This window comes from Stigmatopora argus, chromosome 8 (assembly GCF_051989625.1).
Source record: "Stigmatopora argus isolate UIUO_Sarg chromosome 8, RoL_Sarg_1.0, whole genome shotgun sequence".
Taxonomy (NCBI): domain Eukaryota; kingdom Metazoa; phylum Chordata; class Actinopteri; order Syngnathiformes; family Syngnathidae; genus Stigmatopora; species Stigmatopora argus.
Genome location: NC_135394.1, coordinates 17341114 through 17362061, shown reverse-complemented (window position 1 = coordinate 17362061; position 20948 = coordinate 17341114). Strand labels below are relative to the sequence as shown.

Sequence of the window (20948 nt, the reverse complement as noted above, 5' to 3'; positions counted from 1 at the left end):
TTTCAATGACTTCCTGCATCACGTGACAGGAAGTACCTGCTCCACTCGTCAGTATATACGTATTAATCTTTTTTTATTATTATTATTTTGCTTCCTAATATTTAGCCATGTCTGAATTCTTACGTAACAAAGAAATGAAAAGGAAGAATTAATTTCTGTCTTGGGTCAATTTGGGATACCAAATTTTGGTTGGAATAACTTTCTCCATTACGTCACGAAGGCGGAAGAGTTTGATTGAAATGTCCATAGATATAGTAAAAATAAGGGTGTTTCCGCCGTAAGTAACTGGCATTCATCTTGGGTCAAAAACTGCTCGGTTATATCGGACTTAATATGTAGTAAAATGCAAAGAATTTTATAAGAAAACAAAAAAAATTGTGAGCTACAGCTGTTTCCAAATCCACTCTCCGTTGTTTGGCACTGACGCAAAATGGCCGCCTAATGACGACACTCATTCCCCGTGGCTCACAGCGGCAATCAGAAGCATGTTCTTGTCAGTTCCTGTTTGGCGCGAACACGTATTCCCAAACACCACCGTAGTTTGCTAATGTTTTGTTTTTGTCCTGCCGGCGTGGAAACATGACGGAATTACTCAATAAAATCAAAAACCAAGTGCCTCCTAAAGAGAAAACGATTTTGACTCATAGAGTCTTGCAGCGTTGCGGTTTAAAAGGTAACTTTTGGACTTATAATTCTTAAAGGCAGCTAACTCGTAATGCTGTATCCCCAAAATGGAGTTGTTGTTTTTTTCCTTCTCAATTTTGCTATTTCGTCTTGAAAACAGGGATTCGGTTAAGGTCATATCAGCTTAATGGCGTCCAGTGGCTGACTCAGTGTCTAAAGAACCAACAAGGATGCATCCTAGGAGATGAAATGGGCTTGGGGAAAACTTGCCAAGTTAGTTTAAATATGCTTTTCTATTCATTTGTGATTAATATTCGCTTGACATAACTCTATTTTTCCTTCAGACTATTTCCCTGCTGGTGTACATGTCAGGCCGACTTGATGACAAGGGTCCATTTTTGGTGCTTAGCCCACTTTCCGTCATGGAGAACTGGAGGAGCGAATTGGAACGGTAATGGCGTTCAATATAAATTCACTATCACCAATTCTTAAAATGACATTTTGTTTTTTTAACCCCCTTCAGTTTTGCACCAGTTTTGACGGTGTTGTGCTACAAGGGAGACAAAGACAGGCGAGCTGAAATTCAAGGAGACACGCCGGACTTCCACGTTCTGCTCACTACGTATGAGGTGTGTGGATGTTCAGTTGGATTTGGGTTTGGGTTTTTTTTCTTCGTGGGGAGTAAAAATAGCCTGTTTTTCAGATTTGCCTCAAAGATGCTTCCTTCCTGAGACGGTGAGCAGCATCGCTAAAATGCATTTATTATTTATATTTCATTATTATTATTTTTACTTTTAATATGAAGGGCTAGACGTCCAATCCATTTGAAGTGGGACGGTTGAACCGTCTTTTATTCGGATCTACCCTCCCACTTCAAATGGATTGGACGTTTATTAGTGGCAAACTCATTATAATTTAAACAGTAGAAGTTTATGTCCTTGGCTGTATTAACTTAACATGCCACTAGAAGGCTACATAGCACCACTACAGGTTACAGTTAAGTCATTGCTACTAAGACATTGAATGAAGAAACTACATATGTAAAAAATTATATTATATTTTGGTGTTAAAACGTTGTTAAGGCTCTCAAGGTAATCGACTATTTGAGACTACTCATCGATTATAAAAATGAATTGATTTCTTATTTTGACTGACATAGTGACATTTTTTTCAAGCTCAATTAATATTATTTACTCATTATTCATTTATTTTTTGCATATATAATTTAAAAAGGGGCGAAAAAATAATGTTACTCTTTGAAAATGTAATTTACAAATATTTATTTAAAATAGTGTTTTTTGTTTTTGCATTTTTTTAATTGTTAAATTTATTTTTTATTTTTTATTAAATAATATTCCTGTCAGGTGGAAATGGAAGGTTCTCGTGGTAGACGAGGCTCACCGTCTCAAAAACCAGAAGTCCCTGCTTCGAAAAACCCTGACTAAGGTGACAGCCCGTTACCGTGCCATCTTGTTCATCCTCATTATCAAGGCTAATGATTTCCTCTAAAGTTCACAGTGGGCTTCCGGGTTCTGCTGACCGGCACCCCCATCCAAAACAACCTTCTCGAGCTCTACTCGCTGCTTAGCTTCATCCAACCAGACGTCTTCTCGGCGGACGGCGGTGACGCCTTCGCCCGCTCTTACGCCGATGTTCGAAGTCGACCGGCGCTTGGTACGAAAACCAGGGTTACTCAAATAATGATTTTACATTTAAGTGCTACCTCTACTTACGAAATGATTTTTTTTTTGTAAGTAGAAGCATAGGTATTTTACATTGAATTAGTATCATTCGCCCCACAATCTTTAATACGACCTACCATAAACCCTTTAAAAATGGCAAGTGGACCAATTTAGAATGAAATATGTCTGCAAATATATGTATTTATATGAAAATAAGATTTAGAAATATAAACAAAATAGCAAAAATATCAGAAAACTATATTTTTGAACCCCTTAACTGTCTAGCAAGGCATGCATTTTTATTTTATTTTTAATATTTAGGCTAATTTGGACCTGATGAGTGTAAAAACAATTTTCTTTTTAGTTTATGTGAAAAATGATGTCGACATCATAAATGGACGCCAGGCCCTTGTAGTCCAAAATTTAACATTTAAGTCTTTGACAACCAAAAATGGGATGTACTCGGGTTGGTTCGTGGGCCGCATTAACGTCTACTCGATTTCATGTGGGCCGGACCATTTCAGATAGAATATTTAGATATATTTTTTTATAAATGGATTAAATGAACTGGATTAAAGGCCCTGAATATTCCGTTTTTTATAGATCTAAAACAATGTTTATTTTAGCTTTTTTCAAATATATTTTTAGATTTTACAAAATGATTTTTGAACAAAAAAACAAACAAAAAATGGATTTAAAAAATGACAATTATTGATTTAAAAGGGGGAAAATCAGGAAATTTAATATACATCTATACCAGGGGTGTCAGACTCTGGTTGGTTGGCGGGCCGCTTTAACGTCAACTTGATTTCACATGGGCCGGACCATTTTAGATATAATATTTAGATTTTTTAAAAAATAAATGCATTAAATGAACTGGATTAAAAGCCCTGAATATTCCGTTTTTTTATAGATCTAAAACAATGTTTATTTTAGCTTTTTTTAAATATATTTTTAGATTTTACAAAATGATTTTTCAACTAAAAACACAAAAAATGGATTAAAAAATGACAAATATTGATTTAAAAGGGGGAAAATCAGGAAATTTAATATACATCTATACTCTTCATTTTAATTTGATCCTAAAACAGAAAGTCGGCACTCATGATTTACTTTCCCGGGCCGCACAAAATGATGCGGCGGGCCAGATTTGGCCCCGGGCCGCCACTTTGACACCTGTGTCATAGGAGGTTAAAAGGTATTTATGTATACACAAATCCAACTTTTGACCTTTTGTATCATGGACATCAGTAACTCTGAATGATAATTTTGTAACCTGAAACGTCTGCATGTTGCAACATTTGTAACCTGAAACGCATGCATTTTGAAGAATTCGTAAGTAGAGGTACCATTGCACTGTCAATAATTTGGAATAATTTTGTGTTTTGAATAGCCGCCGATCTCCAGAGCGTCCTGGAGCCCTTCCTCCTCCGCCGGGTCAAGTCGGAGGTGGCGGTGGACCTGCCCAAGAAGACTGAAGTGGTGGTGTACCACGGCATGTCGGCGCTGCAGAAAAAATACTACAAAGCTCTCTTGATGAAAGATTTCGGTAGGAAAATGTGACTATTGTTTTGATTTTCACGTTTCATTGACTTCTTCCAATGTGTTTTAGAGGCTTTTGGCAACGGACAGAGCAAAAAAACCCGTCTGCTCAATATTCTGATTCAGCTGAGGAAGTGTGTGGATCACCCGTATTTATTCAATGGTGAGGAAAACGGACGCAGACGTCCAATCATTTGGGGGAACGAACGGAATGCAATGGTTTTTTTTTCTCCTTGTTCAGGAGTGGAACCAGAACCGTTTGAGATGGGGGAACATTTGATCCAAGCCAGTGGGAAACTCTGCCTGCTCGATAGCATGTTGGCTTACCTCCAACAAGGGTACGTGACCTTGTTGCCATATGTTCTGGAGCCGTATATGGCTCTTTAGCCTAGCCTTAGCGGCTCACTGAAGCTTTTCCAAAATTGTTTGAAAATGGGGCAGAGAACTCTATTTTTTTGTTTGAATATGGTTTCTGTAGGAGGACAAACATTCTTAAAGTGTTCTTAACGTATACCGGGTCGGATACCACAAATTCTGGAGCCGCATGCGGCTCTTTAGCCTAGCCTAGCCTTAGCCGCTCCCTGGAGATTTAAAAAAAAAATGAAAATGGGGGAGACAACTCTATTTTTTGTTTGAATATGCTTTCTGTTGGAGGACAGACATTCTTAATGTATGCTGGGGCTCAGCAACCGTAGGTTTTGGAGCCATATGTGGTTTTTTAGCCTAGCCTTAGCGGCTACCTGAAGCTTTTCCAAAATAGTTTGAAAATAGGGCAGAGAACTCTATTTTTTTTGTTTGAATATGGTTTCTGTAAGAGGACAGACATTCTTAACGTTTTCTTAACATATACCGGGTCGGATACCACCGATTTTGGAGCCGCATGTGGCTCTTTAGCCTAGCCTTAGCCTTAGTGGCTACCTGAAGCTTTTCCAAAATTGTTTGAAAATGGGGGAGAGAACTTTTTTTTTTTTGTTTAAATGTGGTTTCTGAAGGAGGACAAACATTTGGTTGGTAATCATAGATTCTGGAACCGCATGCGGCTCTTTAGCCTAGCCTTAGCGGCTACCTGAAGCTTTTCCAAAATAGGTTGAAAATAGGGCAGAGAACTCTATTTTTTGTTTGAATATGGTTTCTGTAGGAGGACAACGTTTTCTTGACGTATACCGGGTCGGATACCACCGATTCCGGAGCCGCATGTGGCTCTTTAGCTTAGCCTTAGCCTTAGAAATGCCCTCAAATGAGTAGGAACGGATTCCAAATCGACTGTTATTTCACTAAAACGCTGTTTTGGACTTGCAGGGGCCATCGAGTTTTGCTCTTCTCCCAGATGACCAGAATGCTAGACATCCTTCAGGACTACATGGTGTACCGAGGTCTGCTAAAAAAAAGTCATCTATACGGTCCCGCCTTTAAAAAAAACCTCATTTTTTTTAGGTTTCAGCTACGAACGTCTGGACGGCTCGGTCCGTGGCGAAGAACGCAACCTGGCGGTGAAGAACTTCAGCACTCAGGATGTGTTTGTCTTCTTGCTTAGCACCAAAGCAGGTGAATTTTCTTGCCTTTTCAGCAAAAAAAACATGCGGTGTGTGTGTATGTGTGTGTTTGTGTGTGTATGAGGAACGACGCAAAGTGATGATGGTGGATAAGACTTGCGGCAGGATGAAAATAAGGCCATGGTGCCGTGCGAAAGTAGCCGCAGGCGAACTCGACTTCCTGTCGCCTGCGTGACAGCTTTTAGCCATCCGCGCGACGTCAAAGCTAATGTCAAAAATACAGCCAAGGACTCCTTGCCAGGGCAGATTAAGGCGGCATAGCAACAGGACTTTCCCCGTGGAAAACTTGAAATAGTTGGAGAACTTGGAAAACCTGTTTTTTGGGGGTGGTTTGATTTTAAAATTCCATTGTTTTGGCGTTTAATTATTTGTTATTTAGATTCAAAATCGGAATTAGATCGAGATATGGTTAAAAAAGTGAACCGTGTTGAGTGTTTAGTGGATGGGGCTCACAGTTTTGGGGTCGTTGGTTCGATCCCGGGTGGGTGCTAACTGGGTGGAAGTTGCATGTTCTGCCCGGGCTTGAGTCGTTTTTTTCCGGGTGCTCCGGTTTCTTGTCATGTCCCAAAAACATGAATGCTAAGCTAATTGAACGCTCTAAATTACAACCAATCACATTCAGGGGCGATTGAAAGGGTTAAATCAGCCTAGCATGGGATGTGGGAGAAAACTGGAGTACCCAGAGAAAAGCCACAAGATAACATACAAACGTGAGGATCCACTTGTGATTAAATCCTCGATCTCCGAACAATGAGGGCGACATGCTAACTAACCACTGGGCACCCTTGTTTAGTTTATTAACCTTGTTATAGTATGTAAATGTATTCATATTCATTCCAATATTATTAATGAGTCTCAACTTTTGTGTAGCTTTTCACCGTAGTGACCGCTTTGCCTGAAAATATTGTCATTTTTGTGCGCACAGGGGGCGTTGGCATGAACCTGACAAGTGCGGACACGGTGATTTTCATGGACAGCGACTTCAACCCTCAGAATGACCTGCAAGCGGCGGCGCGCTGCCACCGGATTGGCCAGCACAGGTGCCCGCCACAAAATTTGCTTTTACCACTTTTGAAAAACTACAAAAAAATGGAGAGTTGTTGTTTGGAGACAACCAATGGGAAGCCAGTAGAGTGCAGGGATATTGTCAAGCAGAACGCAATGCGACCGTGACCATTTCAAAATAAAATAACGAATGCCAGAAAATGCAATGGCGTTTTGTAACTTGTTTTCTTATATTGTAACAGTCTTTTGGGCATCAAACGGTTTTGTAACCTGAAACCTGAAATGTTTAAGCAATTGTTAAGTAGAGGTAAGCTAACCTTGAATTGTATGTTTTTGGGGGGTTATCACGTTGGGCAGGCCGGTCAAGGTGGTGCGCCTGCTGGCCAGGGACACGGTGGAGGACATCATGTACTCTCGCGCCGTCTCCAAGCTGGAGCTGACCAATGCCGTGATGGAGGAGGGACGCTTCTCTCTGCTGGAGCGCGCTCAGTCCGCCGCCGCGGGTCTGCACGTGAGTGTGTCGCATCCGTGTTAGCGTGCTCGTTCCAACACCTTCTGTGATTGGGTGGTTATTGGGGTCGCCCCCATAACATAAAATGAAGAACTTGGCATTGACTACTGTTTGGAATGCACAGTCCTGGATTTAAATAAATAAATAAAAAGGACAGGAAATAGACAGTGGAAGAATTGTTGTTGATTTTGATTTTTTGTTGTTTTTCATTTGGCTTTTCCAAACAACTCCCTTTTAGCTTAGTGAGATTTTAAAGTTTGGCGTGGACAAGCTGCTGTCTTCCAACGAGAGCTCCATCCAGGACGTCAAACTGGACCAGATCCTCGGCACGTCCCGCCGCGGCCGCTGGAGGTCCGACGCCGACAAAGAAGCGTCCTCCTTGCGAGAGGACGGAGACGACGACGACTCGGAATCCGACAGGCAGAGTACGCAGACGTGCCGTTTTGTTCCATCTGCGTATATATGTTTTTTCAATTTCTTGTCCTACCACTAGATCACATGTACTGCTTTGAGGGCAAAGACTACAGTAAAGATCCGAGTTCGGAAGACCGGACAAGCTTCCGGCTCATGTTGGAGGACCAGCTCGCCGAGCTCGGGGGATCCCGAGTGGAGGGGCGGAGTCTACGGAACAAAACTGACGTAAGTTGGTCGGCGAGTGAGTCGAGCTGTGGACTCGTGCTCAGGAAAAACTACCGGATTTCCCGCATTGCACTTTCAATGAATGGCCTATCTAAAAATTTGTTTCAACGTATTATAAGTAGTAGTAGTATAAGTAGTAGTAGTAGTAGTGGTAGTAGTATGAGTAGTAATAGTATTAGTAGTAGTAGTACAAGTAGTAATAGTATTAGTAGTAGTAGTACAAGTAGTAATAGTATTAGTAGTAGTAGTACAAGTAGTAATAGTATTAGTAGTAGTAGTAGTATAAGTAGCAGCAGTAGTATAGTATAAGGAGTAGTAGTATAAGTAGCAGCAGTAGTATAGTATAAGGAGTAGTAGTAGCAACAGTAGTAGTAGTATAAGTAGTAATATTATTAGTAGTAGCAGTAGTAGTAGCTGTAGTAGTAGTATAAGGAGTAGTAGTAGTAGCAGTAGTAGTACTAGAATAAGGAGTAGTAGTAGCAGTAGTAGTACTAGAATAAGGAGTAGTAGTACTAGAATAAGGAGTAGTAGTAGCAGTAGTAGTAGTACTAGAAAAAGGAGTAGTAGTAGTAGTACTAGTATAAGGAGTAGTAGTAGCAGGGGGTAGTAGCAGCAGTAGTAGTAGCAACAGTAGTAGTAGTAGTAGTAGCAACAGTAGAAGTAGTAGTAGCAACAGTAGTAGTAGCAACAGTAGTAGTAGTAGTAGTAGTAGCAACAGTAGTAGTAGTAGTAGTAGCAACAGTAGTAGTAGCAGTAGTAGTAGTATGGGATTGATTTTGAATAATTTTTGATTCTGATTAGATAGATAGATTTCTACCTGTAGTAGTTGGTAGTATTTTCGAATCACTGTAGTCTTTTAGTTGTGCTTATGGGTCATTTTCACATAATTCAGCAAATAACGGTAAAGATATGGCCCTGGACTTTCCCTTTATGTGTTACAAAGTTATAAAAATTAATTACTACTGCTTTGTTTGCCACATATTATACTACATTTGGCACCAATTTTAAGAGAAATCTATTTGAGACACAAATACATTGAGAGCCAGTTTATGTTGAATTTGTCCACTCCGTTAGATGTCCAGAATCTAGTGTCACAGTTTATAGGAATGAAAAGTCGGGTTATGATTTATTTGTTTGTCTCTATTTAGAATGTGTTGTTTAGATTTGTTTCAATAGTATTTTCACTCAAGTTGTCTTTGAGAAAAATGCAAAAGAATTGCAACTGCAAACAGTTTTACTGATGTACCTTTCATATCAGTTAGTGTGTCTTTACCGTTATCACATGAGAAATACACCAAAAAATTCACAGTAAATACACCAGGTGGCTGGTGTGGGAGAAGTACCAGGATGTTGTCAGCCATATTGTCAACGCCAGCTAAGCAGAAGCCATGAGAATGAAACTAAAACCAAGGTAAGGACCATACCTGTGAAATGTCGTAACAATTCCATGTCTTTACCGATGTCCTAAAAACTTGGTGAACATAATTACTTTGCTTTTTAATGAACTGGGCATGGTGTATGCATGCAGAACACTATCATTTACTGAGTGCCAAGAAATACCATCTACCAATGTCAAAGGCTGAGGTGGAATGTTGTGTCTTTACCGTTAATAAATTTTGTCTTTACCGTTATAACGGGAAAGACGTATCATATAACGGGAAAGACTAAGTAGAAAAGGTGTATACAATAGATATGTAGAGATGAAATACATATTTTTAAATATACAACAGATATGTAGAGATGACGCTAACATGTTATGCTATGTTTATGTGTATACTAATTCCTGCTTTGATTTGTAAAATTTCCAGAACATGAATCCATTTAAGAAAAAAAGCGGTAAGCCACCTGCGAAAAAATCTAATGCTGCAGCGATGCGCAAATGCAGGGAGAAGATTAAAAATGACCCTGGAGCCTATCACAAATATTTAGAGAAAGAAAGGGAACGATATCAGAAAAGAAAGGCACAAGGAAAGATTCCAAATATTCACAAGCTTTCAGAGAGGGAGCAAAGGCAACTGAGAAGAAAATGGAAGCTCAACCAACGAAAGCAAAGGAGCAAGAAATTCCAACAACTGGAAGAGGATCTGCCAAGCACTCCCCCACCTAGCCCAGATGCTGATGAATTTGGTGAACCACAACCAGGACCATCGCAACCATCAACACAAAAGAAAGCTGGCAGGAGAAAGACGCAAGCCCGGGACCGCAAAGCATACAGAACAATTACCAAGAATAATGCTCAGATCAAGCAATATCAAACTGAAATACGGAAATTGAAAAGAAAGATCAGCAGAATGCAGAATGCTCAGCAGTTGAGTGTTAACGTGATCAGCGATTCTCCAGCATCGAAGGCATATTCCCTCCTTTCCAGCGGGAATAACAACAGGATAAGGAAGGAGCTAACATTCTGCTATGCTATCAAAGATGATCTCAAAGCAAAGGTACTAGCCAGCAAAAAGCGACAAAATGAAAGAAAGGCTATACACGCTGCAGTTGTTGGTCCCATTCTACAAAAGTACAGATTGATCAACAAGGCGAAAGATGATTTGCAGCTGACCAGGCATGGTATAACTAGAAATGTCAACTGTAAATCCCTCTTGCAGCACTCCCGTCAGACACGAAATTATGACTACAGTAAAACTGTGTCTGGGCATGTCAAGAAATTTTTCCTCGAGGACATCAATAGTACCCCTGCAGCTGGCAAAAAAGACACCAAGACAGTGCATAAAGACAAAAGGCAGAAGAGATATCTCAATGACACTTTGCAAAATTTGTATGTCAAGTTCAAGGCTCAAAACCCAGATTTGAAGCTTAGTTATGTGGGGTTCACCAGACGGAAACCGTTTTATTGTGTGCACCCAGATGTGACCGGAAGAGACACAGTCAAGTGCAAGCAGCATGCAAATTTTGAGTTGAAAGCATTAAAATTGCACAACATTGGACTACTTACGTCCCGTAACCCCAGTGACTTACTCTCAGCTGCAACCTGCTCTGTAGAGAGGCATGATTGTATGTTTAGAAACTGTGCTGTCTGCAAGAAATACATCAAAAAGATCTACAGGGATGGAACTGATGACATAAGGCAATCAAAGGAGCAAGTGTTATACCACGAATGGGAGAAGGGAGTAGAGACCAGAATGACAAATAATGGGCCAATTGATGTTGTTGTCATCCAGAAGAAAGAAAAATCTGTCACCATTGCGAAACTCTGTGATGACCTTGAGAAAGACCTTGTGGCTCTTATGGGGCACCAATATCGTATCATTCACCAGTACAAGGAGCTCAGACTAGTAAAATCCAGGTTGTCAAGCAAGGTTGTCGCAAGTCCAGTGTTATGAAAAAACCTTTGTTTGTGTATCCTGAAATGGATGACTTGGATGACATACACATAGACAATATTGTTATGAGATTGCCACCTCCTACAACAACAGGAGGAACCTCACGCACTGGAAAGCAGCATGTTTTTGATGTAGACCTAGGGAACTACAACTGTTAAGATTGTGCACTCAAGTATCCTATCATTTGATCATTGCTAACTTTGATTATATTGGCAACTTCTTTATCATTTGTCAGTATTAGCTTAAGATGTTTAGGCTTTAAGACAATTTCATGTTGTTGACAGTAAATCTGTATTTACAATTTCTTCCGTAAGACCGTATATATGTGTTCGAGTTGTATTACAATAAAGTTTACAGATATTAATCAATGTGTATATTTTATTTTTGCAGGGCTTTAAGAAAAAAGAAAAAAAAAAACAAATTTTTTTTATTGAATTTGACTTCAAAGTTTCCCCGGCAGATATCCCAATATAAGGGCTGGGGTACACTGTTACCATCATTTTACTGAAATTGCAACTAAGAGTACTTTATATAATTGCCACTAGTTCTTAATGGCCTTTTCCACACTACTGATACCCACAACAAAACACATAAAGGTCTTAGTTTTTCCCTGACATAGACTGAAGTTTCACCATACTGTCTTTTCCGTTATGCTTGGTCTTTACCGTTTTTGGAATAACGGGAAAGACCAATCCATATTTTTTAAATTTTAATTAATTATGTTTTCATTAAAGTTCCAGCTAAGATATTTCCAGGCAGTGCTAGTGTTGCTAATTAGAGATAATCAGAATGCTTGAATTGCATTTTGTAAATTATTCATTTTCTGAAAGTGTCTTTACCGTTATTTGCTGAATTATGTGAAAATGACCCATAAGTAGTAGTAGTGGTAGTAGTACAAGTAGTAGTAGTAGTACAAGTAGTAGTAGTAGTACAAGTAGTAATAGTGTTAGTAGTATAAGTAGTAATAGTATTAGTAGTAGTAGTACAAGTAGTAATAGTATTAGTAGTAGTAGTAGTATAAGTAGCAGCAGTAGTATAGTATAAGGAGTAGTAGTAGCAACAGTAGTAGTAGTATAAGTAGTAATATTATTAGTAGTAGCAGTAGTAGCAGTAGTAGTAGCAGTAGTAGTAGTAGTACTAGAATAAGGAGTAGTAGTACTAGAATAAGGAGTAGTAGTACTAGAATAAGGAGTAGTAGTAGCAGTAGTAGTACTAGAATAAGGAGTAGTAGTACTAGAATAAGGAGTAGTAGTAGCAGTAGTAGTAGTACTAGAATAAGGAGTAGTAGTAGCAGGGGGTAGTAGCAGCAGTAGTAGTAGTAGCAACAGTAGTAGTAGTAGTAGCAACAGTAGTAGTAGCAACAGTAGTAGTAGTAGTAGCAACAGTAGTAGTAGTAGTAGCAACAGTAGTAGTAGTAGTAGCAACAGTAGTAGTAGTAGTAGCAACAGTAGTAGTAGTAGTAGCAACAGTAGTAGTAGTAGTAGTAGTAGCAGTAGTAGTAGTATGGGATTGATTTTGAATATTTTTTGATTCTGATTAGATAGATAGATTTCTACCTGTAGTAGTTGGTAGTATTTTCGAATCACTGTAGTCTTTTAGTTGTGCTTATAGTGTAAAAAATATGGTACGTTTGGCAGGCGTCGCTGGCGACGGCGCTCCTTTTCCCGACGAGAAAGCGTCGTCCTCTGACGGAGGCGGAGCTAGAGCTCCGACGCCGGAAACGCCAGGAGGCGGCGGCCAAGAGGGCCAAATACGACGAGGATGCTAAGAAGAGGCAAGAGGAACACAAGTACAAGAAAAAGTCAGTCAAACACTGTTTACACTTGTCTTGAATTTAACATGTTTCCTATTGGTGGATGTTTGTGGACATATTTTTGGTTGTATAGTTACATACAAATAGTATTGTTTTACTGTTGATTTCCTTGAGTAAAAATCATTTTGAAAAATAGACCACACATTAAAAAATTATATATATACATCAGTGGCTGGCGGTGCATTTTGTGGTAGCGCCTTCAACATATCAATCCAACCCTCAAAAACTATTTTATGGCTATAAAACCTCTACTGCAGCTACAGCTGCGACACATAAAAAATAATCAATAAATTAATGCACAAAAATGGGGTAAAATCCACTTCCTAGCATCATTTATTGATTGAATACAAATACTGGAGCTTTTCAGACATTACAACCAGGCCAGGGGGGTGATTTTTCCCGGGAAAAGACAGCGATGGATGTCAATGGCGAAACGGCAAAAATTGCACTAAAATGGGGTAAAAGCCACCCGAAAACAGCATTTATTGATTAAATACAAATACTGGAGCTTAAATACAAACACTGGAGCTTTTCAGATAACAGAACTTGACCCACAATTGAAATATTATTTCGGAATATAGCCATATTTTACTCACCAAAAATCCTTTTTACACAATATCCATCCTCCTTTCTTTCTTCCTTCTTTCCTATCGCCATCGAAGCTAATGATGAAAGTCGAGCCGGTCCTGTCATATTTCCGGCATAGTCCTTTTTAAAAATGGGTTTAAATCAACACAACAATATTCTATTTGGTGGTGCAGCTAAGTTAGTGCACTGAAAGTCCCGCACACACCATTTTCCCGGCTGTAACAGGCTTGCTAGCTTCGGAGTTGACTGCCCTTTCTTAATGATGTCCATTTTTTTCTGGAAAAGTCCGTCTGGAAAATAGCTTTGTGAGCAAACAGAATCCATTTGTTTTTTTGCTTCTGTCGGCCATTGTGGGTGGAGTTTGCGATCTCGGCTGCCTCGGGTACTGCTTTGGCCCGACTACTAGCCAATCATAGTTTGTGAAAGCAATGACATGTCCCAGCCAGCAAAATGCTAACGCCCAATGTTCCCTCTAATTTTTCGTTGGTCTGGGCAGAAAGACAACCTCCCTGAGCGCACTGAGTACCAGTGTGAGCGACATCATCGGTACTCGGATGATTCGCCTAAAGACGTTTCGCCGACGGACGTTTGACAGACGGGCAGGTCGCCGAATGGACGTTCGGCCGAACGGAGGTTTCGCCGAAACGGGATTCGCGCGCTCGCCCCGCCCCCGGATCGTGTGTGAACAAGTTTTTCAACCTCGGCCCGCGGGCCATATACGGCCCGTTAGGATTTTTAATCCGGCCCGCCGCCGGCGTTGTCCAAATTATAGTAAAAATCAATGTTAGTCTACCATCAATCGCAGCCCGGGAATAAGCACTCTTGGGCGGGCAGATGTAGCAGAACCGAGCCGTAAAATGACAGCAATCGGGTCAAATCCATCCTAGAACAGCATTTAATGATTAAATACAAATACTGGAGCTCTTTGGACATTAGAACCGAGCCCAGGGAAGTGAATTCCTCGGTGAAATGTCGCGATGATGTTGCGATGAAGGCAAAAAACGTCTATATACGTCCATTTGCCAAACGGCTCAAAATGCTCTCAAATTCGGTCAAATCCAGCCGAAAACGGCGTTTAATGATTAAATACAAATACTGGAGCTCTTTGAACATTAGAACCAAGCCCAGGGAAGTGAATTCCTCGGTAAAATGTCGCGATGGAGGCAAAAAAACGTCCATATACGTCCATTCGCCAAACGGCTCAAAATGCTCTCAAATTCGGTCAAATCCAGCTGAAAACAGCGTTTAATGATTAAATACAAATACTAGTATTTGTATTTAATCATTAAACGCTTTTTGAACGAACGTTCATTCGGCGACCTGTCCGTCTGTCAAACGTCCGTCGGCAAAACGTCTTTAGGCGAATCATCCGGTCACGACGATCATAATTGCTCGCTATGGGCACACCAGTATCACACCTGCCACAAGCAGGTGCATGTCAATGTTCCCTCTAATTTTTCATGTAAAACATGCTGTAAAACACGAAAAACATAAGAGTGGACAGAGCTACTGCCACTGGCTGCCGCTTAAACGGCGCCATCATGGGAAAAGGGGTAAAAAAACAAAAACAAAAAAAATAAATAAAAAATAATAATAAAAAACCTTCCGAATTTTTTTTTTTACTGCGCGCCATATGATTGCTGCTGCGCAGAGAAGACGAGAGTAATGCACAATTGCGCATGCGCGCAGCTTAGAGGGAACATTGCTAACGCCTATGAAAAATCATTGTGGGGTTGCCAACTCAAAATCTGATTGGTTAAAAGCAACAGTCTAGTTTAATGCAGCAGAGCCCGCAAGAACTGATTGTGAAGGCTTTGAGGCAGATCTGATCTGGCAACAAATAATGGCTGAAATGTGATTGGTTAAATGCTTCAATATGAAAACACACATCTGGAAGCAGTGCAAACAGGGGGGAAAGCAATGGAAGGAAGCTAACAGACCATTTGGAATAATAAGTATTGATGGACAAAATATAATATGATTCAGATATTTCTTAGGCCAGCAGAGAAGGCCTTGAAGGCCCTGACGCCCCGCCACTGATATACATACGTATATATTTTTTTTTCTATTAAACTGAAATGCGGGTGTGTTTCCGAGCAGGCTGGCATTGTGGGCGTCGAGCAACTACCGCTCCTGCTGCCTGAAACTCGCCGACAGCGAAGATGATGACGACGACGAAGAAGAAGAAGAAGAAGAGGAGGAGGAGGAGGAGGAGGAAGACGCCACCACCGAGTCGGACAGCGGCGCCATCCATTACGTTTTGGGAGATGTGACGCATCCTCACGCCGCACGTGGGGACGCCATCATCGTTCACTGCGTGGGTACGTTTTTGCTCACTGTTAGCATACTGTTAGCATTTGTTGACTTTTTTTTATTTTTTCATGTGCTTTGCGACAGGGTGACCTTGTGACCCCTACTTTGGCACCTTGAATGGGGTGGGAGATTATTATTAAAATGTCAAAAATCCTATTTAATTCCTTCCTTTTAATTTGAAGGTACTTCCTGTAAATTGTGCATCACTTCCTTACCATTTTAGGATCATCACGGGTCACTTCCTGCAAATTTTGCGTCATTTCCTTGGCATTTTTGGGTACTTAAGGGTCACTTCCTGTACATTTTAAATTGAAAACGTTTCAATTTAGCTGACTTGTTGTATTTTATTTCATTTTTTTCAATTTTTCCGCACACGGTTAGACGATTCGGGCCGCTGGGGGAAGGGAGGCTTGTTCACGGCGTTGGAGGTGCGGTCAGATGAACCCCGGCGGCGCTACGAGTTGGCGGGAAAGATGCAAGGTCAGACAAGAGTTGAAAAAATAAAATCATGACAGGAAGTTGGGTGACTTTGGACTTTTTTTTTGGACAGATCTGGATCTGGGAGGTGTGCTGTTATTTCCCATCGACGACAAGCAGTCCCGAGCGGACGGCAAGGATCACGTAGGTCACTTCCCGCCGCCAAGATCGACGCCAGTCGGATTTGAACGTGGCGTTGGCGCAGTTGGCGTTGGTGGTGGCGCAGCAGCGGGACAAAGGCAACAAGTTGTCCGCCATCTTTCTGACGGCGCTGGACGAAGGACTCCGCAAGATTTACGCCGTCGCCAAACGCAGAAAAGGTGAAAATGTGTTCGTTTTATTTTGAAAGGATTCGTCTCACTTTTTTAAATTTTAAAATAAGGGACAGAGAAATGTACTTTTGATGTTATGTCATATTTTTACAGTTGTAATCTATCACAATGGGTCTTTTTTTTAAGTACATCAGTTTTTTTCCTCAAAAATATTAGTGTAATATAGATATATTTTTAGAAGGCTCAAAGTTTTTTTAAAAAAATTTAAGTACATAATTTTTGCTTAAAAGTATTCATGTAATATAGATATATTTTTAGAAGGCTCCTATTTTTTATTTTATTTTAAGTACATCATTTTTTCCTTAAAATATTAATGTAATATAGATATATTTTTAGAAGGCTCCTATTTTTTTTATTTTTTTTTAAGTACATCATTTTTTCCTTAAAAGTATTAATGTAATATAGATATATTTTTAGAAGTCTCCTATTTTTTCATTTGTTTAAAATGTTTTATTTTTTTTAAATAAATCCCAAATTAACGTAAGAATAAGTGACAAAAATGAAAATAATTTAAAAAAGGAGATTAAGTTAAATTAAGATGACAAAACATTTTGAAAATCCTAAATTAAAAAAAAATCTAATTTATAAAATAATGCTGAAATTGGAAAATTACTTAATAAACTAATACATTTAGAAAAATGAAAGAAAATATTTTAAGGAGGAAATGTATTTATTTGAAAACTTTTTTATGAGTAGGATCTCATTTTTTGTTTTATGTATTTATTTAGTATTTTATTATATTCTGATTTATCCAATGCTTGATTTTTATTTATAAGTCAGAAATAACGAATACGATCAGTAAAAAAATAAAAAGACATTTATCAACAAATGTAATGATAAAAATATATATATCTATATTACACCAATATTTTTAAGGAAAAAAAGTGACGTTTAAAAAAAAAAAAAGTTCCATTGGCTATTTTTTAATAGAAATGTCTTTTTTATTTGATTAGATTTTTTCATTTTATTTAAATAATGAAAATTATCAGATTTGTCCCAAATTGTCAAGCCAATCGGCAAGCCGGCGCCGTGCTTTTCTTGACGGTTCGACTCGCTGGACGAGATGCGGCGGCGCATTCCGCGGCTTTTGCTAGAATGCCCGCCGACGTTCCGCTAGGAAATTCCGAAAACTAACCACGACCTTTGTTCTTTTTTCTTGTTGTTGTTGTTGTCGGCCATGTTTGTTGTCGCCGCCCACCAAGCCGGCGTACACCTCCCCCGCATCGGCCACGCCACCGAGGGCTTCAACTGGTACGGCACGGAGCGTCTCATCCGGAAGCATTTGGCTTCCAGGGGCGTCCCCACCTTCGTGTATCCTCATTGGCTGATTAAATGGCCACCCGGCAAACGGTAGGTTTGAATATTTAAGGGTGACGGAGCGTTTGCTCTCCCAAATTGCACTTTGAAAGCCTTGTGTGGGGGCGGACCAGTCGGCCTCGCAGTTCCAAGGTCGTGGGTTCGATTCCCAGGTTCGGTTCTCATTGTGTGGAGGTTGCACGTTCCCCCCCGGGCTTGCGTGGGTTTTCTCCGGGGACTCCGCTTTCCTCCCGCATCCCAAAAACATGCATGCTAGGCTAATTGGATGCTAAATTGTGGCTAGCTAATGAGTGTAAATGCTAATTGTTGTTTATTGTTTTTGTATAAATCCAATGATTTATTCATATTTGATTAAAAAATAATAATTCAGGCATCACTGGGTTAAATTCCAACGATGGCAAATGGCCTCATTAGTCTTATTCGTATTTAAATAGTTTTTCCCCCCTATATCCCAAAAACATGCATGCTAGGCTAATCGGATGCTAACTTGGTTGTTTGTGTCCTTGTGCCCTGCGATTGGCTGGCCAGGGTGTTCCCTTCTTGGTGCCTGTAGTCAGCGGGGGTAGGCTCCAGCACCCCCCGCAGACCTTTTGAGGATGAGCAGTACAAACAAAAACGACGACAAAATTGACGGCCATAGACGTTCACTCCCGGTCCAAATAGATTGGACGGCCATTTCCAATGGAATATTATTTTTCACTTTTTTATTTAGCTTGAAAAATTTGTTTGCCCCCTTTTAATTTTTTGCTTACATATTTAGATTTTTTTAAATGTAGTATTTATTTTTTATTTCATTTTTTCCCCCGAAAAAAATCCTTTTAAATACATTTCTAAACAATTGTAGGGAATTAGTATTTTTTGTTTGATCGCAAAGCCAACCACACACTTTGTTAGTCATCCTAATTATGATTTAATCTCTTAACTGCACCTGTTTTTTTCCTTTCAACTTCAGTCAACTGGCAACGCACACAAAGTCTGTTCATAGCTGAAATTTTGCTATATGTAACTGCGTTTAACTTTGAAAAACCTGCACCACTTGTTCGTCAAGTACCCACTTTACAATCTTTTTTATCCTCCCATTTATGCAACGTCAATTCTGTTTTTTTTCCAACGCTCTTATTTTGTAGAAATATTTTAAAAATACTAAAAAAAAACTCAACTTGGCGGCCAGATACTATCTCGATCGCGGTACCAAAAACAAGGTCGCCGGCACCCCAGCTGACCTCGAGGGGGCGGGCCCTTCCGCTTCCAGCCCCCCATATCACCAGGAAGGGGCGGACCCTTCCACTTCAGCCCCCGCAGATGACCAGGAAGGGGCGGGTCTATCCACTTCCAGCCCCGCAGATAAACGGGAAGGGGAGGGGCCCTCCACTTGCGGCCCCCCGTGGGGCTCCGACGAGCTGCCGTCTTTCATGAGGGGCGTCCACGTCTTTTTCTACAATCTGACCGGGACGGATAGAAAGAAGTTGTCTCGTTACCTCATCACATATCCTTTGCAAAGAAGCGCTAAGAAAAGCTGCTAACATCCATATTTGAGTTGAGTTCAGTTCAGTTCAGTTCAGTTCAGTTCAGTTCAGTTCAGTTCAGTTCAATTCAATTCAGTTCAATTCAATTCAGTTCAGTTCAGTTCAGTTCAATTCAGTTCAATTCAAATATGGATGTTAGTGGCTTTTCTTAGCCACTAACATCCATATTTGAATTGAATTGAATAAAAATTAAAAAATGAAATTGAAAAAAATGTGGGGGGAATTGAAAAAAAATGAAAACAATTTTGAACAAAAATTGAAAAACAATTGAAAAAATATTGAAAAAAATTGAATTTAGTTTTAAATTGCAAAAAAAAATGAAAAAAAGGGAAAAAATTGAAAAAAATATTGGATTTTTTTCAAAAATGATAAAAAAAAATTGACAAAACTTGACAAAAAATAGAAAAAAATGGAAAAAAATAGAAAAAAAAAATGAAAAATATATTGAATAAAATATTGAAAATAAATTATTTAACTGTTTAACGTCCAATCCATTTTGGACAGTGCTAGGTGTCCAATCGGTCAGAAGTGATGACCTCACTTTGAGTTTTAATTTTTTTTAAAACATTCTATATAAGATAAGATTGGAAATAGTAAGAATTTTGTTGAAAGTAATGTTCCTTAGTGGGCCAGTGTCTGCCTCACAGTTGTGGGGTTGAGGGTTTGAACCCAGGCCGGTCCTCACGGTGTGGAGTTTGCATGTTCTGCGTGGGTTTATTTTGGGTATTCCGGTTTTCTCCTACATCCCAAAAACATATACATCCTAGGCTAATTGAATGCTAACTTGCTCCTCTGAGTGATTGGCTGTCTGTCTCCTTGTGCCCTGCGATTGGCTGGCCACTTAATTAGCTGGGATAGGCTCCAGCACCCCCCGTGACCCTTGTGAGGATAAACAGTTCAGAAAATGAATCTTATTTTTGTTTTTCAAATTAAAAATAGTGTTGAATTATAATCCCAAATTCAAAAAAATATAAGAGTAGGTATTTATTGTTTGGCTATTTACTCCAAAATATGAAAATAAAATCCAAAATGTTAAGATTTTATATAATTTTTTTTCAAATAGATTTTTTCTCGAGTTTTTTTCTTCTTTTTTGTCCCCCAATTAAAAGTAGATATAAATCGAGAAGTGACCATTTAATTTTTTTAAAATTAAAAATAACCCTATTAAGTCTCCTTAGCCACCTTTCCACTTATGACGGCGACGAAGAGGAAGTGATGAGCGGCGAGGTCACCCACGTCGTCGCCGAGGTCTGCTCGCAGGTGAGCTGCCCCGTCGCCCCGCTCATGACCGACGCCCATTTCCGGGACTGACCCACTTTTGTGGCGTGCCAAAACAGGAACTGCGAGAACTGACCGAGCGCTACGATGGCGTCGTGGCGGTACGCAAGACCTGGTTGGAGGCCTGCTTTTCCCAACAGAGGAAAGTGGACAGCACGCACTTTAAACATCAATTTGTCTAATATTTGGATGTCATGTTTTTTTTTTGGCCTCAGGTTGACCAATCAATTTTATCACTAATAAATGATCTTTTTGTAATATTTTGTTGTGTATTTTCCTGGCATGGTGATTTTTTTCCCATAGGTGGACCGGTGGAAAAGTGGTTGATGTGTGAGCCTCGCAGTTCTGGGGTCGAGGGTTCGATCCCAAAGGAGGTTGTCGCTGTGTGGAGTTTGAAATGTTTTTTTTCTGGG

General features: G+C 39.8%; 1 protein-coding gene across 1 annotated transcript; it reads left to right on the top strand.

Annotated features, from left to right (window-relative positions):
- The first annotated feature begins 507 nt into the window (after positions 1-507).
- On the top strand, positions 508-20798 carry chd1l (chromodomain helicase DNA binding protein 1-like). The gene is made up of 25 exons (XM_077607389.1): positions 508-673; positions 785-897; positions 969-1075; positions 1148-1253; positions 1328-1359; positions 1989-2070; positions 2136-2298; positions 3700-3855; positions 3919-4011; positions 4090-4186; positions 5148-5221; positions 5283-5393; positions 6327-6441; positions 6764-6917; positions 7156-7342; positions 7411-7556; positions 12529-12692; positions 15393-15613; positions 15987-16085; positions 16156-16226; positions 16288-16402; positions 17617-17725; positions 18903-19217; positions 20448-20529; positions 20595-20798. Exons 1-25 carry the CDS (start codon positions 580-582, stop codon positions 20715-20717), a joined length of 3129 nt encoding a protein of 1042 aa, XP_077463515.1. The 5' UTR covers positions 508-579; the 3' UTR covers positions 20718-20798.
- Positions 20799-20948: the final 150 nt, after the last annotated feature.

Coding starts and splice junctions, on each gene's coding strand:
- chd1l (XM_077607389.1), top strand. CDS start 580: ATGACGGAATTACTCAATAAAATCAAAAACCAAGTGCCTCCTAAAGAG. Junction 12,693..15,392: donor GAACACAAGTACAAGAAAAA/GTCAGTCAAACA, acceptor GTTTCCGAGCAG/GCTGGCATTGTGGGCGTCGA. Junction 19,218..20,447: donor TTGTCTCGTTACCTCATCAC/ATATCCTTTGCA, acceptor CCACCTTTCCAC/TTATGACGGCGACGAAGAGG.